Genomic DNA, 24,635 nt, shown 5'->3' with positions numbered 1-24,635 from the left:
AAGGAATCCCTAAGGAAACGTTAACATTTTAGCAGTGATTGCTTAATCCTACATCCGCTTCTTCTTTCAGCGCCACCTTTGAACCTCGAAGAAGAGCTCACGGTGTCATTTATCAGCTGAGACGAGTTTCCGACCGGACCGCAGATCATTCTGGACCGCTTTGGTGACTCCTGCAATCATTTCATCTCTATCTTGACTTGACTTTAATAGGATTTAACACAGTGGATTGTGCTGGGAGACAGGAATATATTGTCTGCGGCCTTCAAAGCAGCTTGACAAGGTAAGATGGCTCCAATGCATACATTTAGGACGTGGGTCGGCAACACGTGGCTCTTTGGCGCCGTCCTAGTGGCTCCATGGAGCTTTTTGAAAATTTTTTGAAAATAAAAAAACATGGGGGAGAGAAATATATTTTTTGGTTTCTGTAGGAGGACAAACATTCTTAATGTTTGCCAATGCTGTAAAAATGTGTAAAGTAAATATTAAATTTCAACATTTCTGTCAACGAAGATTTGCGTCATAGCCTGCGACACACGTTTCTATCAGCAGGGCGGGATGCCAGGTAGGTGGCTGTTGTAAACAAACCGGCGGCTGTGTGATGGGCAATGGATCCCAAAGGGAAAAAGAGAAAAATAACCGAAGAGAACAGAGAATTAAACGTTTCTTGGATCGAATCATTTGCATTCATCGTATTCATCTTACATACCCGATGTTGAGAAGCTGACCAGTCATGTCCGTAAACGGAAGTCACATTAAACTGGTAAGAACACAATCCTATCATAGGTACATATTTAGTAACAAAGTGATTTCAAAGTGAACTATTTCTGATTTTTGTCAGTATATATTTGGAATGACACTTAGGGATATTATTATGTTTTGTTGTTCGGGTCCGACTTTTACAGGCATTTACTTTGGACAGCTATGTAGGGTGGGCTTACCTGACCTTTGAACCAGGAAGTTCGTCCGGTGTGAAATGCCTCGGGGCTGGAATGTTAAAATAAAGTTGGTTGGGGCTAATATAGGCTAATATAGCTAATATAGATACATACAGCTTTGTTATAGGGCTTATATAAGGCTTAATAATAATAATAATAATTTTTGTTTTTTGTTTTTTTTAGTCCAATATGGCTCTTTCAACATTTTGGGTTGCCGACCCCTGATTTAGGCTTATACATCATTCATTCAGGCCAGCCAATCACAAGGGCACACATAGACAAACAACCATTCACACTCACATTCATACCTATGGACAATTTTGAGTCGCTAATTAACCTAGCATGTTTTTGGAATGTGGGAGGAAACCGGAGTACCCGGAGAAAACCCACGCATGCACGGGGAGAACATGCAAACTCCACACAGAGAGTGGAATTGAACCCTGGTCTCCTCGCTGTGAGGTCTGCGCGCTAACCACACGACCGCCGTGCCGCCGGCTTATACATGCTACATATGAAAATGTATTTCACATGGGTAATTAATTCATGGATAGCATTTAATTTGGGTCAGCTTCCTCCTTGTGACACAACAGGCCTCAACATTGTAAGCTATTGTTTAGCGTGTAGCGGCATTCCGGGGAATGTGCCAAGCAGGGAATGCAGATAACCACATTAAGGAGAGTCGTCATGTGCAGAGAAGTGAGAGATAATCTCGTGTCGGTCTGCGTGCTGGAAGCCAGAACGGAACATGGCTCCGGGACGGAGATGGCAGGATGGCGACGTGATAAAGCGAAGAATGTGCTAATGAAGTGTCGGGAGAAAAAGCTATTTTCACTGACTGGCGTTATTTACCATGCGATCAAGCGGTGAGTGGAGTGGAGTGTTGATTTTGTCGTGATGTGTGCTTTGTATGTGTTTCCACAACAAAACAATAGAGAATCGATGTCAGCTGGACCTCCCTGAGCTTATCGACACCTCACATCAATGAGGCCGCCGTTACCCGCGAGGTCACATGACTTGGGAAACCATTGATTGATTCTACTCAAAGTTAAACTTAATGTTGGAACTTCTTTTTACACTTGGACGATAGCTGTAGGAACGTTTGAATATTGAATTTGGTTATAAAGCAAACTTTAAGCACAATTGTTTGCAGTGCTTGACTTATTTTTACACTTTTATGACAGCTAAGTATGTTAGAAAGTAAATGAAAAATGCACATTTATTTTGTCATCAGTTTTCGGGCCAGTACACAAATGACACTACAGTTTGCAGCACTTCTTTTTACACTGCAAACGTAGCAAACTGCTGCCGTCTTTTGTCATCAACGTTAAGATCCCAAACGTGTTGCATCAGTATTTCAGCAGCGGTTCACTTATTTTTACACTTGTAGGACCCACATTTTCCGATGGTCACTAAGTCATAACCTGCTTTTGCTTGAGTCATATTTATTTTGATTATTTTTTACACTTTAATTTGTCTCCTTTATACTGAAGCCTTTTTTATTTAAAAAAAATGTTTTTTAATCAAAAAATATTTTTAATTATTTGTTTTATTATTTATTGTTTTATTATTTTTTTGCACCATTACTTAAGTCATTATTAATTTATTGTTTTTTTTATTTTATTTAAGTCAATTTTATTTGGTTTCAATTACATTTTTATTTTTATAATTTTTTCATGCCTTTATGTTAGTTTTGATTATTTTTTACTCTTTTATTAATTTTAATTATATTATAATTTGTTATGCTTTGTTCATTTTAATTTGTTTTTATTATGGGTATGCTTTCATTTAAGGCATTGAAAAAAAATTGAGTAATTTATATTTATTTTTTTTTTTATTTTGTTAAACTCATCATTATTATTATTATGTTTTTTCCTTTCATTCAAGTTATTTTGACACTTAAAGGCATATTTATTTTTAATTTTGTATACTTGAAGGTAATTTTTTACACTTTTATTAAAGCATTTTTAACATTTTGTACAAATTGTCAATCATCTTCTGAAATAAGACATAATTCCATGTTGAAATTGCATTGTATTTTCTTTTATCAAGGAAATGAGGAAGAAAATGATAACGGCATGCGTACAAATCATGGCAAAAAGAGAATGAAATATCAAAAAGAGCACAACATCCGATATTTCACTTATACGTAACAATATCCATACGGTGTACCGAGGAGGACCATGACTAAAACATTGCATCATTTTGACACTTTGATACGTAAGGATGACAGGCCTCATGTTTATTTCACGTCCTGTGAATCCAAATTTATGATGTTCATATTTTCTATAGGTAGAATTGTTTCCATATCGGAACATCCTTCCAGTTGGATCGCCTACAGACATCCCACGAGGGTCCCCGCCGTGGTTCCAGTCCAGTCCGGCAGCCCAGAATCCGTCAGGGTAGTGTAATCACTCACCATGAGTGTCTCGAGCGCCCGACGGTACACGTGCCAACGGAATCCTGCAATCATGAGGCCTAATGAGTGCAGACGAGCCCACTCACCAGCTGATGGATTGGCGCTGAGCGGTCCGGGGAATGAGACCATTCAAATTGCACGGCGCGGACCCATTTCCATGGAGAGGGGAAGAACTCACGGCGTGATAGATGGCTCAATCATCCCGACATCTCCGCCACCCTCGTCCTATCGTACCTGCATCCGCCGAGAGGTGCCGCCGAGGTGCACCAGCTCCGTGGTGTGTCTGGACAGGCTATTTTGGCTGTCCGTGGCGGCGCCGCGAGAAAGACGAGCGGGTCAGCAACACAGGTCCACCTTGTTTGTTCGCCTTTGCGCGTCTTCGGTTAACCGGCAGCATGAAGCAAAGCAAACTTCCGGGAGATCCGAAGCGGCCATGTTGGACGTCAGCCAACATGGAGGACCTCCCTCAAAGCAATCAGGGCAAAAGGTCACGCAAACTATGTTGGCTCGTGCTGGGAACGACGTGAGATTGCTGCCATTCCCGAAGCCGAGCCCGGAAAACAAGCCGAGGCGGAATGCAGATGAGGCATCCCTCGACAGCCGCTGCCTTTTCCATCACACTTTCAATCCCAGCCCAGGTATGAATTTCATCATCTCGCCCCACAGGTGAAAAGCTAAAGCACGCGTGGCAATTGATCTGTGTATTCGCCTATTTTCTCCAGCTATTGTTGATAAGATCACATTTCCGAGGTGTTTGCCGGGAATGAATGTCGGAATGCGGCTGCCAAGGTGGCTTTAAAAGACTTGGAGATTCTCTTTTTCCTTTTTTTTTTTGATTTATTCCTCTCTCCCTCTCTCAAACATACACCGCATTCATCTTGCTGCACATTCACAATCTTTAAAATGAATCCCAAATGCGACACAAAAACAAAAATAATGCACATTCATTTATTCTTCCCTGCCTTCAAACTTTATGAAGTCTTTGCATTGCTGCATATCGGGGGAGTCCAAAGTACGCCCAGGGGTCATATGCAACAACAACAACAAGAAAACAGCAAAAAAGGAAGGGGGAAAAAATGAAATCTTGATACTAATAAATAATAATGATAACACAGGGCTTTGTCTTTAAATATATATCATGTTTTTAGCATCTTTTTTTTTTTTTACAACTATTTAATAATATCAAAGTTCACAATATGATATCAGGCCCTTGATGGTGTCGCGGTTCACCAGTGGCGTCATTATTATTATTACTATCATTATTCTTCTTCTGATTATTACTACTACTAGTAGGCTAGTATTAGCCTGCTTTTGCCCTATTATATGAAATATGATTTTTTTTGTAAAAAAAAAATCAATAAAAAAATATCAAATTACTCTTAAGCCCCCCTAAAATGTCAGAGATTTTTGTGTAAAAAAAAAACCAAAAAATCTATTAAAAAAAAATCAATAAATAAAAAATATTAACTTATTTAGGGGGGCTTAAGAACACTTTCGGGGGTTGAAGCCCCCCTAAAATGTCAGAGATTTTTTCAGAGATAAAAAATATATACAATTATTTAGGGGGTTTTAAGAACATTTTAGGGGGACTGAGGACCCCCTAAAATGTCAGATGTTTTTTGTAAAAAAAAAAAAAAAAGATCAATACAAAATATCAAATTATTTAGGGGGATTAGGAGTCCCCCTAAAATGTCAGAGATTTGTCTGAGATTTTTTGTAAAAAAAAAAAAAAAAAATCAATAAATAAAAAATATTGACTTATTTAGGGGGGGGCTTAAGAACATTTTAGGGGATCGAAGCCCCCCTAAAATGTCAGAGATTTTGTCAGAGATAAAAAAATATATATATATAATTATTTAGGGGGTTTTAAGAACATTTTAGGGGGACTGAGGATCCCCTAAAATGTCAAAATGTCAGAGATTTTTTTTGTAAAAAAAAATTAAAATCAATACAAAATATCAAATTATTTAGGGGGCTTAGGAGACCCCCTAAAATGTCAGAGATTTTGTCAGAGATTTGTCTGAGATTTTTTTGTAAAAAAAAAAAAAATCAATAAAAAATAGAAAATTATTTAGGGGGTTTCAGCCCCCCTAAAGTAGGCCTAATGACGCCACTGGATACCGATATCAACCGATATGGATATCAACCCATTTTTATGCTAATATCAAGCCGATAATTATCGGACACCCCAGCCATGTCATAAAAATGACAATGTTCTTGCAGTTGCATATTGCGTATGATGTTTCTTGTGAAGGAATTATAATGCAGCCCCAATCTGACCGAATCGGATGCCTGTCGGACTGATTGCCTTTCCACTCTGAAGCTCGGAATACAGTTGTTTTCATCACCATAGCGTGTGTTTTATTACTACTCTGCTCCTGCGAGAAGATGCTCTGCAGGTTACCATGGCTCCCTGGGACAGTAAATGGAATGAAGCCATCACATGTGCGCCATTATTTATAGCGCTGCTCTTCCCGCACGGACCAAAATCCAAAAGGCTGGCCCGTGAAAAGCAGGACTCGCGGCTGCCTAACAGTCTCGAAAAGTGGCGCTTGACTAATTCATGGCTTGCAAAATACCGTTGCTGCAGCTTTTGCAAGGGCTTTTGTTGGAACTAGTTATTTGGAGTCTAAACGGCCTGGCGTATCCTGGAGGAATCATTTAGGCGGATATTATGTTTTGTTGGGAAATGAGATACTCGCGGGTTTACATGGTCCTTGATGGGTTATTCAGCTATGATGCATGTTCCATAAAAGCAGGAGGAATGGGGTTCTAGTAGCAGGACAGGATGCACTGTCATCTTCTACATTATTCATAGGCCACACTCGTGTTGCCGAAGGCTCTTTTCGCTTTATGAGCTGCTGCTGCTGCTGCTGGTCATTTTCAGGTGTCTTCTTCTCGTTTTTACACATCATAAAGCGCTGATGGAACTCGATAGCGTCGTGAAAGTATTTACTGTGATTCCATCCGCCGGATTACGTTCCTTAATACGGCACCATTTAAAGCCACTCATTTAGGACGTGTTTTGATGTTTTTGCTTTGTTTTTTCTCTCCTCATCTCGCTGGAGGACTCACCCAAGCCACTCAGTCTCAAAGTAGGAGAAACAAGCTAACTGTTTTTTTTTTTAGGACTATTCATTCATTCATGAGGGTCGCAGGGGGGTGCTGGAGCCTATCCCAGCTGTCTTCAGGGCAAGAGGCGGGGTACATCCTGGACTGGTGGCCAGCCAATCACAGGGCACATATAGACAAACAACCATTCACACTCACATTCATACCTATGGACAATTTGGAGTCGCTAATTAACCTAGCATGTTTTTGGAATGTGGGAGGAAACCGGAGTACCCGGAGAAAACCCACGCATGCACAGGGAGAACATGCAAACTCCACACAGAGATGGCCGACGGTGGAATTGAACCCAGGTTTCCTAACTGTGAGGTCTGTACGCTAACCACTCGACCGACGTGCAGCCCTAAAACTACATTCATTCATTCATTTTCTACCGCTTATCCTCACAAGGGTCGCGGGAGGTGCTGGAGCCTATCCCAGCTGTCTTCGGGGCGAGAGGCGGGGTACACCCTGGACTGGTCGCCAGCCAATCACAGGGCACATATAGACAAACAACCATTCACACTCTCATTCATACCTATGGACAATTTGGAGTCGCCAACTAACCTAGCATGTTTTTGGAATGTGGGAGGAAACCGGAGTACCCGGAGAAAACCCACACATGCACGGGGAGAACATGCAAACCGCTAACATGGAAACTCCACCGAGGTTGGGATCGAACTCCAGTCTCCTAGCTGTGAGGTCTGCGCGCTAACCACTAGACCGCCGTGCAGCCTGGTTTTATTCATTCATTTTCTATCGCTTTTTCCTCATGAGGGTTCCGGGGGGTGCTGGGCGAGAGGCGGGGTACACCCTGGACTGGTGGCCAGCCAATCACAGGGCACATATAGACAAACAACCATTCACACTCATGGTTTTAGGATCATATTATTCCAAATAGTACACTTTTTTTCAGAAAAAAGGGTTTCCGGCACGGTGATCGAGTGGTTAGCGCGAAGACCTCACAGCTAGGAGACCAGGGTTCAATTCCACCCTCGGCCATCTCTGTGTGAATGTTCTCCCCGTGCATGCGTGGGTTTTCTCCGGGTACTCCGGTTTCCTCCCACATTCCAAAAACATGCTAGGTTAATTAGCGACTCCAAATTGTCCATAGGTATGAATGTGAGTGTGAATGGTTGTTTGTCTATATGTGATTGGCTGGCCACCAGTCCAGGGTGTACCCCGCCTCTCGCCCGAAGACAGCTGGGATAGACTCCAGCACCCCCATGACCCTTGTGAGGAAAAGCGGTAGAAAATGAATGAATGAATGAAAAAAGGCTTCGCTACACATTATAAAACTGACTAAAAGCTGTCAACTGTCAAAATTCCATCATCCAAGCTCACGTTTGGCCTATTTGTTTCCAGTGGCTACTCAACTGCTGTCTTTTGATGTTGTGGACATCTTTCTCTTGATTGAAGTTGAAGTCCTGCCAGGTTTTCTTCCCTCCCATCCTTTTATCCCCACTAAAGCAGAGTGTAGCGCCACGGCACCTCGCTATTACAAGGCGGTGAAGGGGATTTATCAAGGTTAAGGAATAGATTACATTCCGAGCAGGTTGAACCCAGCCAGGATCCACCCCCTCCTTGCCGGGATTAGTGTCAAAGTGCTGAACTTATTTTCCACCAATAAGCAACAGCAGCGGCTCACTCCTCGACCATCTTCCACTCTCCCTTCCCAGGAGGCTCTGGAGCTCTTCAGGCCAGACTTCATCAGCCGATCCCAGGGTCGAGTGAGGAGGATGGAGCAGAGGGCGAAGAGGAGGAAGAGAGCCCTGCGGGTCCCGGGTCTGGGATGGGGCGGGGGCACACAAAGGACGAATTGCACCACACCGGATCCACTTAGCGGTAAGCAGTGATCCGGTGAGTCCTTTTTGAACACATGCTATAACAGTTTTTATTCGGTACTGCAATACGACAGCACACTTTAGGGGTCGAGACCTGCCGTGAAATAACATTATGAGAAGTCACTGAAGGGGGGATTATTATTGTTCAATATGTTTACTTATGTTCATTTGATTCTGCCAGACAGTGGTAGTTTACTGAGCTACATTATTCAGTATATTGTGTGGCTCGTTGGCTGCCATTTATGCCGCTTTGCTCTCTGCTGGCAGCTATTGAGCATTGCAGCTCTTTGACAGCAAATAAAACACATCAAAATAAAGCATAAACAATATGTCTTGGCACAGTAAATTCAGAAAAAATATAATAAATAAATAAAACTTGCATCATAAATAAATAATGTGTTTTATTGTAAAATATGATATAGACAAATTCATTAAAAATAACAAAGTAAAATAAAGTTTGTAACTTAAGTTGATTAAATTCATTAAATTCAAGTAAGATAATATTTTGTCATTTTCAAATATGTATTAGGAGTAATTGTGATTTTTTTAAGGGCTGTAAAGGTTGGTAAAAATGTTGATTGCACGTAAATAATTATTAAAAAAATTATTATTAACTATTGAATTTACATGAATGTATTTTAAAATATTAAAATAAATAAATAAAAACTAAAAACTAAAATATTAAAAACATGTATTATTGTGCAATATGTTTCAGATGTGTACAAAAATGTATTATTAATTATTGAATTGACATGAATGTATTTTAAAATATTAAAATAAATAAATAAAAACAAAAAAATAAAATATTAAAAACATGTATTATTGTGCAATATGTTTCAGATGTGTACAAAGAATAATTGGGATTTTTTTTAAGGGCTCTAAAGGTTGGTAAAAATTTTGATTACACGTAAATAATTATAAAAACATTTATTATTCATTATTGAATTGACGTGAATGTATTTCAAAATATTAAAATAAAAAAATAAATAAAAACTAAAAAATAAAATATTAAAAACATGTATTATTGTGCAATATGTTTCAGTAAAATACAATGATGTTTATTATTGTTGAATGAATGTAATGAAATGCCTTTTACTACTGCAGTCATTGTTCATTGGCACATAATTGTTATGTTTCATATCTTGAATGTTCCACACTAACATTGTTCATGTTTCTACCTTTATGCACCAATGCAGCTGTCACCTCAGCCTGCACACACACACACACACACACACATGCGCTCTGACACATTTACATTTCTGTCTCATCAGAAATTCCCCTCATGCTTTCTGATTAAATCGCAATCACATTTTTTTTATCACATCAGATTTTTTTTCACTTTTTTTCATGGATGATTCCACAGTGTGGGACACCTGGAAGCTTGGTGGAAAATCTAATTAATGACAGTGTTCCTAAGAGCTGCATATGGACCGTCATAATAATTAGGATATACTTTTATTATTATTGCACACATTTTCATGCGTTGCACTCATGGAATTACAATCTGAGACCAGCGGAGGCGCCCTGCTGGGGCTCAAGTCCAAAACATACTGTAGTCCAGGGGTGGGCAAACTTTTTGACTCGCGGGCCGCATTGATATAACAACATTTCCGGGGGGGGGGGGGCAGACTATATATTTTACACGTAACAGTCCACCTGGTATTGTTGTATCTGTAAAATTGTCATGCAATCTGCTATTATTATTTATTATTTTATATTTATATTTAAATATTTTTAAAATAATAAAATATTATAATAATTAAAATAAAATTAAAATAATTATTATTATATTATTATTATGTAAAATATGCAAATATAACAATATTATTATATATAATTAATATAATAATTAGCATTAATATAATAAATATAATCATAATAGTTATAATAATAATATAATAATTATTATTTTAATTTTTATTATTATTATGTGCTTGTGTCTCTTTTTTCAGGAGCACTTTGTAAACAACAGACCATGTCAAACAACAAAATTGATACAACCATCAAAAGGTTGGCTCAGGCCATGATGCCAGGTTGTATGTTGAGTTTAAATTAAATTATTTTGAAAGATTGGGCGGGCCGTATTCAAACACTTGGCGGGCCGGATGTGGCCCCCGGGCCGTAGTTTGCCCACCCCTGCTGTAGTCGCTCAGCTGTGCTCCAACTCAAACTACAACAAACCTGAAGGGGGCACTAAGAGTTCAAACGGGGTCCTGGAGATCGTCCGTCAAAGGCTCTACCGCTGAACTCTAACCTGGCGCTCCTGATTGTGCATCAGATAGCGATACGCATTTGCATTGCTGTAGTCATTAACATCTTAATTCCCATTTGCAATTCATGCGTGTGTCCTAGATAACCTTTTCAAGCCGAGGGAAAGGTCTATATCAGGCAGAGAGATGCAGCGCAGGTCCAGACGGTGAGTGAACCACGTCACTTTACGCCTTTAGAGCGGAACCTGTAAGGTCACCGTCACTTTGTTTTTGATTTCCACACTAGTTTCCTCATAGGAAATATTGAAAATAGAAGAATCAGTTGCAGGGCCAAACTGTCACATGTTTAATTAAAGGGGACCTATTTTGCTTTTTCCATTTTTCTGGCCTATAAATATAGTTAGAATGTTTTTATTCTAGTGTTAAACCATGCCAAAGTTTAAGATAATGACGTTCACGCATTTGGAAGTGAACACTGAAAGAAGTTTGGGATGGCTCGAAACGCTCGGTTCCAGAGGGCGTTGCAAAACTGTTCCTTTGTGATGTCACAGAGGAATCCAAGGAAATACAGCTGAAATGGGTGCAGATTCTGGAAGATCTAGAAAGTTTTCTGTGCGGGTTATTGTGTGCAGCTACTCTACAGGAGTCCACAACTCAATACAAAGGGTGGAAAAATAAGCATAATAGGTCCACTTTAAGTTTTAGTCATATTTACTATAAAAAGAAGACAAGACTCTCACTCTGCAGTATATTAGGATTTGGAATCTATATCATTAGCATAATTTGCTAGGAGACCCGAGTTCAATTCCACCCTCGGCCATCTCTGTGTGGAGTTTGCATGTTCTCCCCGTGCATGCGTGGGTTTTCTCCGGGTACTCCGGTTTTCCTCCCACATTCCAAAAACATGCTAGGTTAATTAGCGACTCCAAATTGTCCATAGGTATGAATGTGAGTGTGAATGGTTGTTTGTCTATATGTGCCCTGTGATTGGCTGGCCACCGGTCCAGGGTGTACCCCGCAGCTGGGATAGGCTCCAGCACCCCCCGCAAGCGGTAAAAAAATGAATGAATGTCAATGATGTACTGGAAAAAACATCCACGATGCATTGCAATTAACATTTTGCTTTAGTAAGGATCTGGAGTGCATGAGAAAGTGGAAAGAAAAAGTTTGATTTCTTTGACCAAGGGGTGATATTTGGGTTAGTCGATGGATACGTGGCCACCTCCGACCACCATCATAGGGTCTCCAGGGTTGGAGGGATCGTGGATCCAACCATGTCCGATTTCTGGACAACCTCTTCCACCTCCTTCAAATACAGCCATTTGTGGAGTTAACTGAAAAAAAACAACATCAAGGAGGTTGCCTACAGCCACAGCTGTTAATACCAATTTGATCCAGACCCCGGTGGTTATTTGCTTCTATGGGCCCACACAGTTCATTTAATCAATTGAGCATTTATGATATGTTATGCGATATTATTATCTTACATTTGTGGATGTCACCAGGTGGAGTGTGCCGTATCTCGGTATCAGCATCAGCGCCACATCTGGACAGTTACTGTCAACAAGATGCGGCTTTGATGCCCACCCTCTCTCCACACACACACACACACACACACACGCACACACACACACATGTTATCCTGTCTCTTGACAGGAGATATGAACAGTCCTCCATGTGCCTTATCGCCTGCCTTTTATGTCGCTTATCTGCCACGTCGCCCAAGATGAGAAGATGGCGACCCATTGTAACTTTGTCAAACGTGACGCTATCTGACTCGCAGCATCAGCAACAGACCGACAGCTGGGGCGTGGGGAGGTGGGTGGGGGGGGGGGCGTTCACCTGATAACTCCTCATATGCGTCAGGTTCCCTAATCCCTGTTTGAATCTGCCTTTTGTACGTGTTTACGTTTGGGGGGGTGTTTGCAGGATGTACAACAAGCTGCCGGAGGTGGAGAAGAAAAAGCAGGAGGAAGAGAAGAGAGCATCTTGGCAAGCCAACAGACTGAGAGCTGAGGTCTTTAAGAAGGTGTGCACGTTTTAATACTGCTGGTTGGAAAATTATATTTACCAAAAATAATTTTATAACTTAAAAACACTATTATATCTGATCTAAATTATAATAATTATTATATAATTACAATATATAATGAAAAATATATAAATAAAATTATAATATAATTGTGTTGAAAGCCAATATTAACTTATCAAATTGTGATTCAAATTGCAGATTTTTGATGGTAATGAATTAATTGGACGTAATTTATTTTAATTAACTGTTGATGTTAATCGATTGGAAATTCATTATACAAAACAACAGCCTTCATGTACAGGGATGTTATTTTTTGTTTTCCAGCAGAGGGCGCCGTTTGACCGCTAAAAGTCCCACCCCACCTTTTAGACGAACTCAATAGTGGCATCTATTTTTTTTCCTTCTAAAAATTCTTTATTATGACATCTAATTCTAGATATTAAATACACAATAACGCCAACAGTGGGATAAAAAACTTTTCCATATTTCATAATGAAGTACACTAATATTAGCGTATGATAATGATGTCTATATTGCCTTTTTAAGTAACATTTTAACATTGGTAGCTGCAGGAAATGAAGTTAAGCACTCTTATGAAGTGTAAACACAAACTTAATTTTGAGTTGATGATACGTATGGTTGTGCAATCTTGGCATCTTATTGCGGTGTCTTTTACAATAGAAAGAGTTGAACTGAGGTCCCCTGATGTGAAGCGGCATCATGCATGACAGGGGCCTCCATGTCCAAAGTTTTGTGCAACTTTAGGAGCACACTTTGCCCCGTTCTATGTTTTTTTGGTGGCGTGATGGGAGAGCGTGACCTTTCCACCTCTCAAATGAAGTTATTACCTCGGCTCAACCGGGGTGAGATTGGCACTTCCCTGGTAAAGTTGTGTTTGCTTTTTTTTTTCCAGGAGAGAGGGGATGTTATTTCATTTCCACACATCTATATATATATATATATGTGTGAGTAGGCGGGGCATAGAGGGGATGTCTTTTAAAATGAGCTTCCAGCTGTTTGGGGCGGTGCGGTAAGATTGCACGGCGGCGTGTTTGGTCAGATAGCAAAAGTCAAATGATTGCCGCTACACCTGAGCTGGGCCACAGCAGGATCGACACTGATGGAGTGAAAAAGCAATTTAGCTGCACCGCTTTGCTGCCACGGTGCACAGCTCCCCACTCCACAAAGGAGATTACAGGCGTGCGGCCATATTGTTTTAGCTCTTTTAGAAGCATCAGTAGTGTTTTTGTTTTCTTGTTGTTTTTTTTTTTTTGCAGAAACTTCTGGAGCAGATCTTGCAAAGATGAAAAGATGATGCTGCACTGAACGGCAAATGGTATCGACTTATTTCAGCTTTGCAGTACATGTTAATAATAATAAGAAAGTGTCCATACAGAGTTTTATTATAAGCATTGTGAAATATTATAATAATTCATTACATTTTTATATGTCAGTTACCCGCTGCACGGCGGTCGAGTGGTTAGCGCGCAGACCAATCCCACCCTCGGCCGTCTCTGTGTGGAGTTTGCATGTTCTCCCCGTGCATGCGTGGGTTTTCTCCGGGTACTCCGGTTTCCTCCCGCATTCCAAAAACATGCTAGGTTAATTGGCGACTCCAAATTGTCCATAGGTATGAATGTGAGTGTGAATGGTTGTTTGTCTATATGTGCCCTGTGATTGGCTGGCCACCAGTCCAGGGTGTACCCCGCCTCTCGTCTGAAAACAGCTGGGATAGGCTCCAGCACCCCCGCGATTAAAAAAAAAAAAAACTCAGCAATTCTAGCAATTTCTCAACTGGTCTTAAGATTTTCATCAGGCCTGTATTTATATAAATATATTTTTAATTATTCAATTATAAAAAAATATATTATTAAATTTTTGGAAATACATTGATATATATTTTTAGTAATGTGTGAAATGTCAGTTTGACAGTATTACTAATTCCAGGGTACAGCTGTCTTTTAGCTACTTCTAATTCTGCTGTTTTCAATCATTATTCAATATATCGCACAAAAAACACAAATTGACAGTAAAATTTTTAACCAAATCATAATGCAAAAAACGTTTTCTACAGCATTCTACCAACAAAAAAAAAACATAAAATTGGTATACCAATGTCATCTCCTTAGCTCATTACATGCTATTCACTGATACTAGCTGTATTATTGTTTTATATTTGGACTTTAAAAATGGAGGATAAAAATGGAAAAGGACATAAGGAGTCAAAGCGGTCACTGCAGGAAATTGAGTGTGCGCTCTCTTAGCAAAGCACCTTGACTGTGTCATTGCTAAAGTAGGTGTTAATAAACTGCGATGGTAAGGGTCTCACGTTTCGTCACTGACTTGAGGCCCCGGCTTGGAACCTCCCATCCGGAACAGCAGGAATTCCAAGCTAATCGAACTCAGGAGACTCTGTGAAAGGGACCTTTTTTTTACATTTAATCACAGCCTGCAGGGAAAAGAACACGTGCTGCGGTCCCAATACAGTATACTCTAAATATATACATCACATACTGTATGGTCATACGCATACATCTCAATTTAAATATTATATTGACATAGATTCAATAAGACAACTCTAATTTTAACACATCTTTATGGACAATACCGCAATTCTACTTTAGGGGCGGCACGGTGGTCTAGGGGTTAGCGCGCAGACCTCACAGCTAGGAGACCAGGGTTCAATTCCACCCTCGGGCATCTCTGTGTGGAGTTTGCATGTTCTCCCCGTGTATGCGTGGGTTTTCTCCGGGTATTCCGGTTTCCTCCCACATTCCAAAAACATGCTAGGTTAATTGGCGACTCCAAATTGTCCATAGGTATGAATGTGAGTGTGAATGGTTGTTTGTCTATATGTGCCCTGTGATTGGCTGGCGACCAGTCTAGGGTGTACCCCGCCTTACGCCCAAAGACAGCTGGGATAGGCTCCAGCACCCCCCGCGACTCTCGTGAGGAAAAAGCGGTAGAAAATGAATGAATGAATTCTACTTTATGGTACCTCAAATGGCCCCTGCGTTGGACTTTGGACACCCGTGGGTGTAAACCAAAAATGTCAGCTATTTGTGTCCTCATCATGCAAACATGGTGATGAGTCCAAGTCAGGAGCGCGCCACGAGTGGTTGCCATGTTCTTCCAAGCTGGTGATTGATTATGGCCTGCAGCGTTCATCATTCATCATCATGTTCCACACGATATCTTCTGACACCACAGATGCGAGGGCAACAGAAGCAGCTCTCCTGCCATGTCGCCTGCTTCCAGATAATGAGCGTGGCCTGACAGACAGTCGGACGCGAGAAAAAAGGGTCTGCCAGGCCGCAGCATCGCCCTCCTCATCATCATCCACTCAGACCCCTTGACTGTCTTCTCCCCGGTGGCTCGAGGTGTCGGACTGATGGAGGAAGAATAGAAGATTACAATCAAGCGGAGCCGCTGATTGGGAGTGTTTCGTTGTACGGGTGCCAGCGAATCATGTCAACATCGGTCCTCCATGGTCCTGTCTCAGTTACCAACAGGGGCTTCTGTGCTGCAGCATGTCATGTACAACTCATTGAAATGGATTTGGAGTATTTTTATGATAAGATATTATAGCAATCACTGGGGTTAGGACAAAAATGCCTCCATTAATCTTTAAAAGTATACGAAAATGACTTTTTAATGTTGTTTATGACCACCAAACGTGAAAAAAAACTAATCTCCTTCACTGTTTTGCTTCACTCAGAAGACGAGCTATACAAGATAGTCTGTTGTTATCGTTCATATTAATATTATTCATTCATTTTCTACCGCTTATCCTCAAAAGGGTTGCGGGGGTGCTGGAGCCTATCCCAGCTGTCTTCACTGTGGACTGGTGGCCAGCCAATCACAGGGCACATATAGACAAACAACCATTCACACTCGCATTCATACCAAATTGAACAATTTGGAGTCGCCAATTAACCTAGCATGTTTTTGGAATGTGGGAAAACCCACGCATGCACGGGGAGAACATAAAAACTCCACACAGAGACGGCCGAGCGTGGAATTGTATCCGGGTCTCCTAGCTGGGAGGTCTGCGCGCTAACCACTCGACCACCGTGCAGCCTATTATTATTAGTTGTCTGATTTATTTATTTTTTTTAATTTGGTTTGACTTGGCTAAACTTGTCGCCATGCTAGATTATATTCTTGTTGTATATTATACAGAATTTAACCACGCGAACACTGTGCACCCTATTATTATTATTATTATTTGTCTGCTTTATTTGGTTTGACTTGGCTAAACTTGTCACCATGCTAGATTATACTCTTTGTTATATATTATACAGAATTTATGTTTTAATAAAGTTACAGTTCCAGACAAATAGTACATCTAATTGCTCCTATAGCTTCACAGAGGCTTGCGTTGTAAAGAAAAATAAAAGCAAGCTTCACTACCCAGGTTCAAAAGTAGGCTAACCTAGCATAATGTTACTGCTAAAATGAAACAAAGGTTAGCCGCTATGCTAGCCTTGCTAACGTTTGTGTCCTATATTGTTGTACTGTATGTTATAATTTTATATGTTTACTGAAAATACTTATAAAGGGCTAGTAGTATATATTGCATTGTCTGATTGTCAAAAATTTGAAAAACTATATTATCGTAATGACACCTTTAAATATCGTCTTGTGTATGTGATGAAACGGTCAGGCGCTAGGACCCAGCGTGCCGCCCATAGCACATGGCTCCAAGTGTGTATTTGTGGGGTCTTCTCCGCACTCCAACATCCTTCCATTCAATGTTTACCGCTCTCGTGACTGCCTTGCCCTCAGCAAACGGGCACCACAAGGGAACGTGAAGCTAACACACGTATTCCAACCACCATATTTGAATGTCACCCATCTAAAGGACTAAGGACAACTTTCCCTGCGGTTCTCAAGTGTGACAGCTCGCCCACTTGACGTCGGAGCCCGGGTGGTTGAAGCCGTACGTCCCCCGCAACACTTCCCCGCTACAGCTTCGCCTTGACCGGGTCTCCATTCCGGTTCCCACCATGGGAATGTGGCGGAGGTGGAAGAACTTAGTTTTTCTCGTCTTCGTCGCTGTCATCTGGTGCCTGACCTCGGCTATCGCTAACATTGACGGCGACATTTACAACACTCTGGGGGGTAAGTGAAAGCAACATTCACTTTTTTTCTTGTTTGTGTTGTCAATACTATTACTACGGATGTATATTCGTCTTTAAATCTTCGTTTTTCCTTCCACATATGATGCACGTTTTTGTGCATTTAATTTTATAGAGAAGTCATATTTTTCCCAGTGAACTTAAACACAACACAAATAGGCTGCTTGTTCAATTGAGGCATTAGCAGGACTGTTGAGCAGTAAATTATGAATGAAAAAAACCTATTGATTCGTATTCTATTATTCCACTTCATTAGGTAAACCTTCACAATAATGTAATATAACATGAATTGTGCAAGAAATTCTGCCTTTATAATAATAATAATGCTTGCTATATATATCCTTAATATGTTTATTATTGTCAATAGTTTGCAGTAATGTAGAACTGCATCCTATTCAGTGTTGTTTCTTTCTACTATGAACTCAATTTACATGTAGATTTTAAAGTATTCGGCAAATGCTTTAGCAAAGTTTTTGCAAGTTTTTTTACAATGTTTACCAACTGGGTGATTAAAACTTTCATTACTTACAGAGTCTGAATGCGGTGAGTAAAAATAGTCAAAAGTGTGAACAATGAAGTAGGACAGCACCAGGCATCTCTTTGATATCAGCGGGATATCCACTCCATTTCCTCTATGAATTTGTTTGTCATGGCTTTCCTCCAATTTATTCTTGTGTGTACAATATAAGTATTTACAATGCATTTTTTAAAATGTATGAATTAGTTTATCAGTGTAAAAGCGCCCTGTGTCATCATACTGACAGCTCCAACTGACCAAGTGTGTTTACAAGCTGTTGTCAAATGACAGGCAGGGCTTCTATGTTGGAGAGTAGATACTTGGCACATTGCTGATGAGAGCCAATGCTGGGCTTCTGCCAATGCGTGGACTCTTGCCCAATTCCAGCCAAAGTGCAGTTTTGTGGTTCAGTAGACCAAACATGGATGAACTCCTGGAACGCTGTCAGATCGAGAGCCTTATCACGGTATCAGGATGCTGCCATGCCATCACCTGGCGGCGCTCGGCCACCTGAATCATACTGGAGTTAGCCAAACATGGCATAATCAGGACATTGTGTGGAATTGCTTGTCTTGTGTTAAAGCAATCGAGGAAAGGTCACTATTGATTCAACTGGATTGCAGTCTAAAGAAGAACACGACTCAATTGTAACAAGTTGAGTTACGTCAGTTCATCGAGTTAATCCATCTTTAATTTTGCCTTTTAATTGATCGAGGGAATTTACACTACCGCTCAAAAGTTTGGGATCACTTGGTAATTTTTTGGGCCAGTCTGAGATATGGCTTTTTCTCGGCAGTCCTGCTATGAAGTCCAGCATCCTGAAGTCGCCGCTTCACTGTTGATACTGACACTGGTGTTTGACGGCTACTATTTTAGTGCACCTGCCAGGTGACGACCTTAAACTACACACTCTCAGATATTTGTCTTCTTGCACAGTTGTGCAGCGTTTTTGTGTCCTTGTTAGACCCTGTTTGTGCTGCTCTCTGAAGGTAGTAGTTAACAGCATGGTAAGAGATTTTAGTTTTAGTTTAGAATAGAGTAGGCCTCCATGCAAAAATGTACATCCTTCTTTGAAAATCATCTGATTTATTTTAATTGTTTGTGAAATGGATAAAAATGTTTGTGAAATGGAAAAAAAAATGTTTGTGAAATGCATGAAAATGTGTTTTTCTTTGGTAAACAAAGAAATTTGTAAGTGATCCCAAACTTTTGAGCGGTAGTGTAGTCGAATGTGGAATATAATATTGATAATAACAATACATTTTATTTGTATAGCGCTTTTCAGAGTACTCAAAGACGCTTTACAGTGAAGAAAAAAGGAATAAAACAATAGAGTTGAGTAAAAACATCGTAAATGATGCATTAAAATACAATATCCATACATTCATTCAGAGCTAAAAAAAAAAAAAAAAAAACATGGCTAAAAGCGTGGCGGGAGTATGTCTAAACTATTAAAACCCTCAGAGAAGACGGGCATTTGGATATTTGAAAGGTTTGTTATCTAAACTTTAATAATGATTTGGAGTGCATGAGAAAGTGTAGCTGTCTTTGACTACACAGCAGCAACAGAAACAATGTTGTAAAGGTGGTAAGGTGCAAATCGGACGCAATATTGCAGCTGGTGGGGGTACAGGGAGGGGGAATGACGGAAAGTACTTAGTGCAACAATTTACAGCGCATGCAGAGGTAGATAAAACCACTCATGATACGTCAATTTGCAGCTACCGCCATCTTGTGGCGTTCATGAAAAACTACATCACGAGGTTATGTTTTGTGACATATCGTCGCCCCCCCCCCCCCCAAAAAAAAAAACGATATGAATTGAATGGAGGCGTTACCTGAGCAACTACGGTAAATACTGTAAAACAAGGGATTCAAGCCTCATACTTGCATTTGGTGTAATAACATAGTTCCCTAGCACGTGTAGTAATAAAAATATCATTACTAGCATGTTGAACACATTAAAATAAAAAGGAAAACATCAGGGAGGGTTTAAATCAAGCGTTATCGCGCCTCCAGATCTTTGGCTGCGACAATGAAAACAGCAAAAAATGAAGAATATATATTTTTAAGTCTGTGATAAATCCCCTCTGCCTGTCTCTCCTCTGCATATCAACGACTTGTCTGGGGGGGTTGGGGGGGGGTCTGATCTCATTTTTCGAGCCCAGGAAGCTCAATAAATAATTAGCGAGACGACCAAATGACCTGGATTAGATTTGCGACTCTGATCCGGTCCGGCTGCAGCGTCAGACAGAATTCATTAGAAAGATTAGTACGTCTTCTGTTGGCCAAACAAAGACATCTTCCCTTCTCGCTTTTTCCCGGAGAGCGCAGCCCACCTTTTTTCAGCGCCGTTTTTCTTCACCAGGATGTAACTTGCTGATGAATGGCCGCCATCCGGTTCAAACAACCAACGTCTGCTGAAGCCATTTAGGAAATAAACCAAGCCTGGTCTGTCTTTCAAAGCCCCGAGGGGTGGCTTGTCACTTGACATTTGGAGGACAGGCTGGCATTGATTTGTTGTCTTCCTCTGTGAGGCGTCATTGGTCATTACGACTATCGGCGTGATTCAGCGTCTTCCTTCTATTTTGCCCGAGGAAGATGCGATGGATACGCTGTTGTAGTGAGACATCCGCTGGCATGCTCGTACTGCTTTTTAGGCTCCATCTGGAAGGATGCTTTACAGATGTCATGACCAGAGACACAGCTGGAAGACAGACAGTTCATCTTAAGGATGACGGACGGATGTGCGGTTGCACTTCCTCTATCTCGTTTAGACTGGTGCAAAAGGACAATCCCGGCCATGCATAACAGACGCTACGATTTTTATTTGCGTCCAGGAAGGATTATTCTAAAACTACATTCATTCATTCATTCTACCGCTTATCCTCACGAGGGTTGTGGTGGGTGCTGGAGCCTATCCCAGATGTCTTCGGGCGAGAGCCGGGGTACAATCACAGGGCACATATAGACAAACAACCATTCACACTCACATTCATACCTATGGACAATTTAGAGTCGCTAATTAACCTAGCGTGTTTTTGGAATGTGGGAGGAAACCGGAGTACCCGGAGAAAACCCACGCATGCACAGGGAGAACATGCAAACTCCACACAGAGATGGCCGAGCGCAGGATTGAACCCAGGGTCTCCTAGCTGTGAGGTCTGCGTGCTACCCACTCGACCGCTGTGCAGCCGTCAATTATTATTATTTAATCATTCATTCATTCATTCATTTTCTACTGCTTTTCCTCACGAGGGTCGTGGGGGGTGCTGGAGCCTATCCCAGCTGTCTTTGGACGTAAGGCGGGGTACACCCTAGACTGGTGGCCAGCCAATCACAGGGCACATATAGACAAACAACCATTCACACTCACATTCATACCTATGGACAATTTAGAGTCGCTAATTAACCTAGCATGTTTTTGGAATGTGGGAGGAAACCGGAGTACCCGGAGAAAACCCACGCATGCACGGGGAGAACATGCAAACTCCACACAGAGATGGCAGAGCGCGGGATTGAACCCAGGGTCTCCTAGCTGTGAGGTCTGCGTGCTAACCACTCGACCGCCGTGCAGCCGTCAATTATTATTATTTAATCAAATTTATTTAAATTATTTGTACAATTTAGTGTTTACGCTGTACATTATTGTTCCTATTTGATGTCATCTGTATTCTTCACATTATTATTATTATTATTATTATTATTATTATTATTATTTATCTTTTTTTGTGTCTGGTATTATACGGGAGCCAGACAACGACATTTTGTCGGCAATTTCACTGCTGTGTTTTTGTGACATTTTGGAAGTTATTGATCAGTTACATACCCAAAGAATGGGTGGGCTGTGGGTCATTTAGCTAGTTTGTTAGTCCAATTATGCAAAACTAGATTTACAGCCAATTTACAGGAAAACAGTAAGGCAGCGGTGTTAGCAGAATTACATAAAATGGTGTTGCATTGTTAGTTAGTTATTTAGCTTGGGAGTTACGACATAACCTATTAAATTTGGTGCAGATTCTTGAAAAAATCACTATATTTTACCAAAAAATTTGAATAAATTTGACTTTCCTGAAGGAATCACTGAACTTTACATTATGCTTTTGTTTATGTCCATTTTGGTGTGCGTTCTTTCCTTTCACTTCGACTAAATCGTAAGAAACATAAACACTACCGCTCAAAAGTTTGGGATCACTTGCAAAATTCTTTGTTTTCCAAAGAAAAACGCATTTTCATGCATTTCACAAACATTTTTTTCAATTTCACAAACAATTTTTATCAATTTCCCAAACAATTAAAATGAATCAGATGATTTTCAAAGAAGGATGTACATTTTTGCATAGAGGCCTACTATCAACAACTGTCAGTCCTCTGCATCAATCTCCTGGTATGGCTGCTAATCCAAGTTCATCATTTTATAAGGCTAATAGATAGCCATCTAAAAATCTAAAAACTAAAACTAAAATCTCTTACCATGCTGTTAACTACTCCCTTCAGAGAGCGGCACAAACTGGGTCTAACAAGGACACAAAAACGATGCATATCTGAGAGTGTGTAGTTTAAGACAAAGACGCCTCACAGGTCGTCACCTGGCAGCTGCACTAAATAGTAGCCGTCAAACACCAGTGTCAGTATCAACAGTGAAGCGGCGACTTCAGGATGCTGGACTTCATAGCAGGACTGCCAAGAAAAAGCAATATCTCAGACTGGCCCCCCAAAAAATTCCAAGTGATCCCAAACTTTGGAGCGGTACTGTAAATATATGTCCGTCTTGAGGAATATGCATGACAATCTTGAAATGCGCTTCTTTTAGAATGACCTAAAAAAAAAAAACGTGACTTGGTTGGGAGATAGGCCCCACTGCCTCAACTGGGAGGTGACCCAACACATGTAATAAATTCCCGTTAATCCCATAATCCCCCTTTAAATTCACATCAGGCCAAAAACTGGAGACTGGAATTGACTCCCTCATGATAAAAGTGTGGAATCTTCATCACCGGGATCCTCCTGTCAGTGTTTTTCCCTGTGAGCCCTTCACCTTAAAGAGAATTCCATGTTTTTGCAACGGTTCAGCGAGGGGTGTGGGGGTCCCACAGCAGCTGGGATTAACACCTTCTCCGCTCATTTTCTCCACTAATTACCGTGTTGTCACTTGGGAAATAAGATAGGAGGGAGTCGACTAGGTACGGGACCGAAGCGTTCCAAGTCTCAGGTCTACTCTGTAATCAAATGGCTAGCATTCATGCCAAGCCCCATCAGCATCATTTACTGTAAAGTTCACGCTATGATGCCCACTGAATCGAGCTTGATTGTGACTCATTGAAATTTGCCAAATTATACGACTTTAGGTGCGTTCCCCTTCATCACGTCCAATGTAATTCCATTAACACAATCACGGATGAGGAAGTTCCAAGTGAATTGCAAGGGACAACACTTAAAGTCGTTCCTTTTTTTATTAGCCTTCAAACCGCAGCCTTTCTTTGAATCGTCTAAAGTGGCTGAAATGTTGAAATACTCGTTCTTAATGCATTTGTTTTAAGGATGAATGTATATTTAGGGCTGTTACAGACTGTTTAAATTGGATAGACGTATGTACCGTATTTTCTGGACTATAAGTCGCTCCGGAGTATATGTCTCACAAGGCCAAAAATGCATAATTAGGTCGAAAAAAACATACATAAGTCGCACTGGAGTATAAGTCGCATTTTTTGCGGGTAATTTATTTTAACTAGATGTAATAGAGAATATATATATATGTTAGATATGCTAACACAATGGTTATTCAGTTACACAAAAAATAACAGAAAAGGTGTCCAGTGTTTATGGAACATAAACACTTTTTTCATTGCAGATTTGTGGTCAAACTACCGTATTTTCTGGACTATAAGTCGCTTCGGAATACAAGTCGCACAAGGCCAGAAAATGCATAATTAGGTAGAAAAAAAACATACATAAATCGCTCTGGAGTATAAGTCGCAGGAACAGCCAAGCTATGAAAAAAAAGTGCGACTTATAGTCCAGAAAATACGGTAAATTGTCTTCCTGCTAGGAGCATTACATACATGAGCCACAGAAATTATATGATGTAGATCTGAAAATTTTTTGTACAAAAGCCTACTACTGTATTTTCTGGACTATAAGTCGCTCCGGAGTATAAGTTGCACAAGGCCAAAAATGTATAATTAGGTAGAAAAAAACATACATAAGTCACACTGGAGTATAAGTCGCATTTTTTGCGGGTAATTTATTTAAACTATTTGACCAGTGTTTATGGAACATAAACACTTTTTTCATTTATAAGTCGCTCTGGAGTATAAGTCGCAGGAACAGCCAACCTAGTAAAAAAAAGTGTTACTTATAGTCCGGAAAATACGGTAATTATGATAAAGTCATTGCGGTATTTCCTCATCAAAGAGGGCAACAGACTTTATT

General features: G+C 40.5%; 1 protein-coding gene across 7 annotated transcripts in view; it reads left to right on the top strand.

The window, feature by feature from the left end:
• Nucleotides 1-24,635, top strand: part of adam12b (ADAM metallopeptidase domain 12b) — a 78,960-nt gene that overhangs the window by 2,136 nt on the left and 52,189 nt on the right. Inside the window, exons 2-8 of one of the 7 annotated variants that reach the window (XM_058058218.1) lie at nucleotides 71-280; nucleotides 3,225-3,989; nucleotides 8,139-8,304; nucleotides 10,656-10,719; nucleotides 12,443-12,542; nucleotides 13,823-13,881; nucleotides 17,410-17,669. In XM_058058218.1, the coding sequence (XP_057914201.1) occupies nucleotides 17,555-17,669 (115 nt within the window). In that variant the 5' untranslated portion in view covers nucleotides 71-280; nucleotides 3,225-3,989; nucleotides 8,139-8,304; ... (2 more) ...; nucleotides 13,823-13,881; nucleotides 17,410-17,554. Of the gene's footprint in view, nucleotides 1-70; nucleotides 3,990-5,392; nucleotides 6,447-8,138; nucleotides 8,320-10,655; nucleotides 10,720-12,442; nucleotides 12,543-13,822; nucleotides 13,882-17,409; nucleotides 17,670-24,635 lie in introns of those variants that run through there. The other 6 variants (XM_058058217.1, XM_058058219.1, XM_058058221.1 and 3 more) reach the window with 6 other exon arrangements.

Source organism: Doryrhamphus excisus, chromosome 20 (genome assembly GCF_030265055.1).
Source record: "Doryrhamphus excisus isolate RoL2022-K1 chromosome 20, RoL_Dexc_1.0, whole genome shotgun sequence".
Lineage (NCBI taxonomy): Eukaryota > Metazoa > Chordata > Actinopteri > Syngnathiformes > Syngnathidae > Doryrhamphus > Doryrhamphus excisus.
The sequence above is the reverse complement of the archived record's forward strand: the minus strand, read 5'-3'. Positions and strand labels throughout refer to the sequence as shown.